Source organism: Mus pahari, chromosome 23, assembly GCF_900095145.1.
Source record: "Mus pahari chromosome 23, PAHARI_EIJ_v1.1, whole genome shotgun sequence".
In the NCBI taxonomy this organism is placed as follows: Eukaryota; Metazoa; Chordata; class Mammalia; order Rodentia; family Muridae; genus Mus; species Mus pahari.
In genome coordinates this window covers 10,383,223-10,390,410 of record NC_034612.1, presented here as the reverse complement: position 1 = coordinate 10,390,410, position 7,188 = coordinate 10,383,223, and the positions used below count along the sequence as shown (strand labels likewise).

General features: G+C 54.8%; 1 protein-coding gene across 3 annotated transcripts in view; it reads right to left on the bottom strand.

Moving 5' to 3' along the window:
• Positions 1-6,888, bottom strand: part of Slc8b1 (solute carrier family 8 member B1) — a 22,653-nt gene extending 15,765 nt beyond the window's left edge. For 2 of the 3 annotated variants that reach the window (XM_029533941.1, XM_029533943.1), the window contains exons 1-2: positions 6,805-6,888; positions 4,888-5,101 (exon numbers count right to left, since the gene is read on the bottom strand). In XM_029533941.1, coding sequence (XP_029389801.1) covers positions 4,888-5,043 — 156 coding nt within the window. In that variant the 5' untranslated portion in view covers positions 5,044-5,101; positions 6,805-6,888. The other variant, XM_029533942.1, reaches the window with a different exon arrangement.
• Positions 6,889-7,188: the final 300 nt, after the last annotated feature.

Below are 7,188 nucleotides of genomic sequence, written 5' to 3'. Positions count from 1 at the left end.
TGAGCCACCATGTGGTTGCTGGGAATTGAACTCAGGACCTCTGGAAGAGCAGTCAGTGCTCTTAACCACTGAGCCACCCCTCCAGCCCTCTATGGCCACTTTCAAGCACACACAGCCTTAGGGAAACGTTCCTTTTTTTTTTTTTTTTTTTTTTTTTCCATGAGTACGTATGGTCTACCACTTGCTCTACCGAAATCAGGCGACCCTGAGTCGATCTCGGTCTCTGCAGTTTGCTTTATTAGCAAGGAATGTCCCGTATAAGGAGCATTCACAGAGAGAGAAACCACAGTAGTGGCTGAATACACCAGGCACGGGGTCAGGAGCTTCAAACGTCGGGCACAAGCCTGATAAGGAAACTAAGACGACATTGAAGGGTCCACACGGGATAGAGTCTGCTGGGACCAGGACAGACAAATGGACACTCCGTAGCTTCCACCATCCCTCCTCTCTTCTAGGCCCCTTCTTTTTTTGGATCTACTGTGTAGCCCTGGCTGTCCTGGAACTTGCTAAGTAGACCAGGCTGGCCTCAAAACTCAAGAGATCACACCCGCCTCTGCCTCCCAAGCACACATGTGGGATTCCGGGGGCTGGGGAAGCCACTGTTCACCCCTCTGCCCCACCCCACCCCCCTCACGGTAGTCTTCCAGATGACGATGGCTGCGTTCTGCGTTCTGTTCTCACGCTCCTAGGATACTCAGAGGTCCCCTCCTGAGGGAGTGGTGACTCACTCGGCCCACAGTGAACTTCCTCGAACAGGACTTGACAAGTCAGAATATTTTGTCAGGGAAAAGCCCGAGAAGTGAAAGTCCTGAGTGGTGTGTCCCTGGCTGGGCCGTGACCCCTAGAAGCTGAGACGAGCGTGAGAGTGAGTGATGTCATTACAGGACAGAGGGGGTTTAGGAAGGAATGGACACTGCCAGAAAGCAGGGCTGGTAGCTGCCACTGTGACCCCAGGATCAATGCCCTCTTCTGCTGTGTCTGAAGGCAGCTAGCACAGGGGAGGGAGTCAGGAGTGAGCCAGCACCTCTCCTCTTTTACCAATGAGGCATGCTCGGGAGAATTTTGCCGGGATAACGGCTTATGTAGCACAGGCTGGCCTGGACCGTGCTACATGCTAGGGATGATCTTGCATTTGTGATCCTCCTGCCTCCACCGACCTGGATTTGGATCCCAGGCACTGCCATGGTTTATGCAGCGCTGGGGAGGGACCCCAGGGCCTTGTGCGTCCTCGATAGCACTCTGGGGAAGCACTTTATAAGCAACCTCATGGTCCAAAAGCGGCCCTACTGTGGGCTCACAGACTTGGTGAGCATCGTCTTCCTTGAACACAAGAGGCCTAAGAGATAGCTCAACGGACTTTTAGTTCCTAAGTGAGAAACTGAGGCACAGAGAGGGGAAGGGACGCCCCACCCCTGCAGCCACACAGTCAGCTACAGCCTCAGCACAGTAGGCCCTCTTCTTGTTCATTCTCTCACTCCTGCACACAGACACACACAGACACACACACACACACACACACACACACACACACACACACACACGCAAGAACACAGGACAATGACACTCGGGACACTCCCAGTGTCTCAGAGACACTAGGATGAGTCAGCAAGGCAGGTCCTCTGACAGTGGCCTCCTGTCACATGGCCTGACCGGTTGCCCAGCCCCTGCCTGAGCTGGATCTCCCTCCCGCTCACCCCCAGGCCCAGCCCTCTCCCAACCTGCACCCCTTCAGTAGCACAGGATCAGGGTGGCTGTGTTCTGGGTCTGGCCTAGGGGACCCGTCCACCTCCCCACAACCCTGTCACCCTCTTCCCTGAGGCCCCACTTCAGCCCAGGAGAACTCAAAGGACTCAGGGGGTCAGGCAGGGGCAGTCCGTTCCATGCCTGGGGAACCACACACATTGCAGAAATGCTAAACACACAGAGCCGCTTGGCCTTCTGGGAAGTCACATGCCCTTCTGAAAGACATCCAAGTTCTAAAGCAAAAACCACCTCCTGTCCCTCGGAACCCACAGAGCCAGACAAGTGGCAAACCCAGATGTGGCCTGGGACCACAGTGTCTCCCCCTCTCCAGCGGGGTTATCGTGAAGGACAGCAAAAGCTGGGCGGTCAGGAGCCTCCGAGTGTCCAGCTGTGTGATCTGTCAGCTATCTCTGAACTCTGGTTTCCTCACTCAAAGTGCTCTGGCCACTGTCACCTCGGTGTCATTTGTCCCTGCGTCCTCCTGTGCCCTTTGCCGTCCAATGGGGATTGAGGCTGTCAGAGCCCTCTGGATCCCAGGAAGAGGCCGATCAATCAACTAGGAAGGCAGGAACCTTCAAACCTTTACTCTCTGTCAGCAGCAGCAGCCAGGAAAGCCGGAAAGTGCGTGCTGCGATGTCCCCAAAGTGCCAGCGCAGGCACCTGAATAGACACAGACAGATACATGGACAGTCAGACCTGCATACAGACAAAGCTACATAGACACATCCGGACAGACTGACAGACATAGCGCACGGCTACCTGACCACCCTCTCTAGCCATGCTTATGGAAATAGTGGTCCCAACAGTGTTCAGGCTCCAAGCCCTGGACCTGTATGCTGGTTCCCGTGGTCATGGTTAAGCGGGTGTTCTCTGGATTAGCTGGTGGCCCCGAGATCCTCCCGAGAGAGTGGAAGGATGGTCAGAACCAAGGCAGGCAATGTGAGAGAGACCATAGAGGAAATGGAGGAAGGACCAGGATTCAGTTCACTGCAACTCCTGGAGGACCACAGAAGTCTCAGGACTGAGCCCCACCCACACCCCAGCCAAGTCTCAGAACCTGAGGTAACCTGTGCGTTTGGCAACTTTTGTGTTACTGTGTTGAGACAGAGTCTCGTGTAGCCCATGCTGGCCTTGAATTCCTGGCCCTCCAGCCTCCGGGTTCCAAGTGCTGGGATTATGGATGTACACCAACACAAGCAGGAGCTGTGTGGTTTTGAGCTTGTGGCAAAACCCCCTCCTCCTGCCTGTGTTCAATCCCCTGAACTCACATGATAAGAGAGGAGTGACTCTGGTACATTGAACTATGTCCTCCACAAGCCTGCTGTAGCATGCATGCTCTCTCTCTCAAGCATAGGTGCACACACACAGATAAGTGTAAAGATAAAAAAGAAAGGTACTGTAACGGGGACCTCCCTCCCTCAGTTAGTGAAAAATACCACCTTGCCCCTGCCCCACGCCTCAGTGAAAACATCATAGCACGCCTCTGATCCAGCACGGATCCCGGAGTTCGAGTTTGGTGTACAGGACATCCAGGGCTACACAGAAAGACCCTGTCTCCGAAACCCAAGGAGAAAAGGAAAGAAAATGAAAAGCCAGCCTCCCAGAGCCCTTCCCTGAAGGCCGGGATGGCCCGAGGGGAAGCAGCTGGCCTTCCCCATCTCGCGCCACACCCACATTCTTTTAACCCCGTTCCTTTTCAATTTATGGTATTCTCTGGTTTATTTCTTGGCCCGTTTCCAGAGCAGGGGAAGCCACAGGCGGATAGCTCCGTACGTTCTTGCACACTGTAGGGGCTCAATGGTACCCTGCCAGGCATGGTGGCACAAACAACTTAGTACCTCCCAGTACTCAGGAGGCAAAGTTCCGGGCCAGGGACCCTGTCTAAAACACACACACACACACACACACACACACACACACACACACACACACACACACCAGCTACCAGCATGGCGGCTTGTGTCTGTAACCCAAGTTCTCAGGAAGCTTAAACAGTAAACATTAAGCTCTTCTTGAGTTCAGGCTACCCTGGGTAGCCTGGACTACAGTGCGAGTAAGAACAGAACAAACAAGAGCAGAGGCTACACAATAGCATACACTGAGGATGGTGGCCCTCGGGATTCCAGGCACAGGGTCAAATGTCCAGCACTGGATGTGTTGACAGAGCCTGCCCTGGAGGCCAATGCCCTAAAGAGGAAGGTTTGGTTTGTCACCAGGGACCCACAGGGCCACTTTGCTCACAGCCAACTTCACATCCTTGAGTCCGCAGAGTCAGGACAATAGCAACCAAGCTGATAACCCAGTCATGGCAAACCACCCACCCATCTGTAAAATGGGCTTAATTGCCCAAACGGCCTTTCTCAGAAGGCGGGGTGGAGACACCCCTTGTAAACTTGGTGCAGGCAGCGTTTGAGCCTGTGATTTCTGACACGGAAAACACAAGTGTCAGGGCACGACTCCGTGGGTAGGATTACATGCCTAGCATGCTTGAGGCCCTGCTTAGTTCTACCCATGGTTCCACATAGAGCAGCCAGGCATGGTGACACACGCCTGGGCTCCCAGCTCTCTGGAGCCGAGGGCTGGAGGATCAGTTCAGAGTTATTCTCCACTATGTGGTGAGTTTGAACCAGTCCCTCTGCTCCACACCCTCCTCTGGCTCCCGATTCTCACCCTCCAGCCTCAATCCACAAAGCCTTTTATAATCAGGCCAACATCACTCCACCCACCGGGTTTAAACCTTACACATACTGATCAGTCCTTCCGCCCTCCTCGCTTGCTGTTCGGGAACTCACTAAGCTAGAACCTGCCACAGGACCTTTACACTTGTTCCTAGCCTTTCCCCGACATGGACATGTCTGTCCATAAAAGAGACTTCCCTCCCTTCCTTTAAAGCCTGGCTTCAAGATGCTCGGTTCACAGAATAAGTTTGTCACAGACCACCGACCACTGTGGACACGCACAGCCGCCCCCCACACGGTTTACTGGCTACACAGCTCACTGTTCTCGAAGATCTCTTAACTTTATCTGCCGACTGAGCGACTGAGCGACTGAGCTCCTGTAGATCCCAGGGTCCTAATGATTAGCTGGGACTAGAACAGACATGCCCCCACCCGACCTGCCTTCCTGCCCCTCCAGGGTACTCACGTCTGCCATAGCAATCTGGTTGACACTCCCGGCTGAAAACTGGATGTGTCCATGGGCTTTTGTGGATGGGTCTCCGGTCCCAGATGCCGTCTCCAGTATCAGAGCCACACAGATAAAGCCAGGAGCCCAGAGCAGAGCCAGCCATCTGCCTGCCATGGGCCCCTCGGGGCCTGACCAGGGGCCTCTCTGCTCACAGGGCTGGCTACTCTAGTGCCTGCAGGGTAGGGTCAGAGGAAGGGATTTTAGCACTGCAGGCCCCAGGAGGAGGGGCCCAGAGACCTTTCCCTGCTAAGCCAAGACCCTATCTACCCATATAGAAACCCCATTCCATCCCGTAGCCCTCCTGGGCCTGTGTCACATGCTTTCTGTACTGGAGCGCCCCACCCCCACCCCCTAGGTGTCTCCCTAATATCTGCCCCTCACCAGGACATCAGGCCTGCATGAGGCTTAAGGAACGAGCCAGACAATATGAGAAGTATTCATTCGCAAGAACTAGGAACTCAGACTTTAGGAATTCTTTTTTTTTTTTTTTTTTCCTTTTTGGGTGGGACACCAAAGATGGACCCCCAGCGACTTACATACGCTAGGCAAGCACTCTACCACTGGGCTATAATCTCCAGCCTAGGTGATTTTTAGTTGTTGAGACAGGCTAGCCTGGGAATTTACTAGGTAGCCCAGGCTGCCCTTGAGCTAGTGGCCATCCTCTTGCTTCTTGGTATGGAAGTGTTGGAATTATAAATTTGAAGCACGGCTCGCTTCTAGCCCTCTCGCGACTTTTAAATTTTGAGGCAGGAGCTCCTTCGTCTGCCCGGCTGACCTTGAGCGCCTATTTCTTTGGCCTCAGCCTCCTCAGTGGCTGAGATGTCAGATGTGCACCAGCCACTGGGTCCCAGCCTTAAAAGCACACTTCTGAGGTGGACCTGGCTGTGATCAAAGACATCACACCTCACAACCTGTTGTGGTATCCTTACATAGGGGAAACTGAGGCACCGGGAGGCGATCTCACTCTCGTTCCTCACTGTCAGCTCAAGTGCCACACCACATTGCCCTCTCTGAGTGTTCACCAGGCTGCCCAGAGTCATGTGGCAAGGGAGAAAACCAGAAAGCCAACCGTCCTTGGATGGGGAAATCGAGGCCCGGAGGGAAGTAAGTTGCTCAAAGCCGCCTAAACTGGGACCAGCCGAGTAGGCGAGTAGGCGGGTGGGGCTGCAATACGAATAAGAATAACCCACTTCCTCCAGCCGAGGGGGAAAAGAGCTTTATTTTTCTGTCTAAGCAGAAAACTGGCTCCGAGTCTCAGGCAGGCTGCCCCAAATGTTTTGTGCATTTTATTTTCCGCAAGCCGGGAGGCAAAGGCCATCAGAGCTTTATTTGAGGGGGTGTGAGTCTTTGCACAAGCATTTCTAAATCGGCCACCTCCGGGGAAAAGAGGGAAAAGGACAAGACGGGACCCCAGAGGAGGAAGGAAATCCAGCCGCTACCTCACCTGTTGACAGAAATCGAGTCTCTTCTCCTCCGCTTTCTAGCTACTCCACTCAGCACGGGCGTGGAGTGGAAAAACACACAGGCCCCCCCCCACCCAGTTCCCTCTCTGCATTTTCTGGGTGGGCAGCCTGGGGGCGGGGGAGGGGGAATCTGGGCTTATGGTCTCTGGGTTCGCATCTGTGAAATGGACTCTAGCGCTGACCCAAGTCACCTCCACACCGGTTTCTTCTACTCATTTCCAAATAAGCACGTATGGAGCGCCTCCGGCAATGCGGACACCTGTGTGCAGCGTTGGTGAAGTGGGCAGACTTGACGGCGAGGGATGGGGATGGGAATCGGGAGGCGCTTTCTGATTTTGGGGTCCCAGCTGGAACCGGATTTGAGAAGCTGAAGTTGGAGTGACGCGTGCACGGGCTGCGAAGCTCCTCTTACCTCGGGCGAGGCCTGGATCCGCGATCTCGGAGTCTTCCAAGCCGGATGGCCAGCGCCACAACCTTCCGCCCCTAGAGTCCCGGCCCCGAGCAGCCGGGCCACGCCCCCACAACCTCCACCCCGCCTACTTACCAGTCGGGCCACGCCCGGGCCCCTCTGTCCCCGCCCAGGACACGCCCTTTAAGGCTCGCCCCGCCCCATACCTTAAAGACACAACCTCCCAGCCGAGGGTGGGGGCTGTGAGCTGTCCCCTGCTGTCTTCCCCATTCTCCACCTGCTTTCTGACGCCAGCCTGTCACTTCTGCTTTCAGGCAGAAGCTATATTGAAAGCACGTGGGTTATAGACTTCAGGAGGCCCGAGAGAAGTCTAAGGGGGGTTGGGGT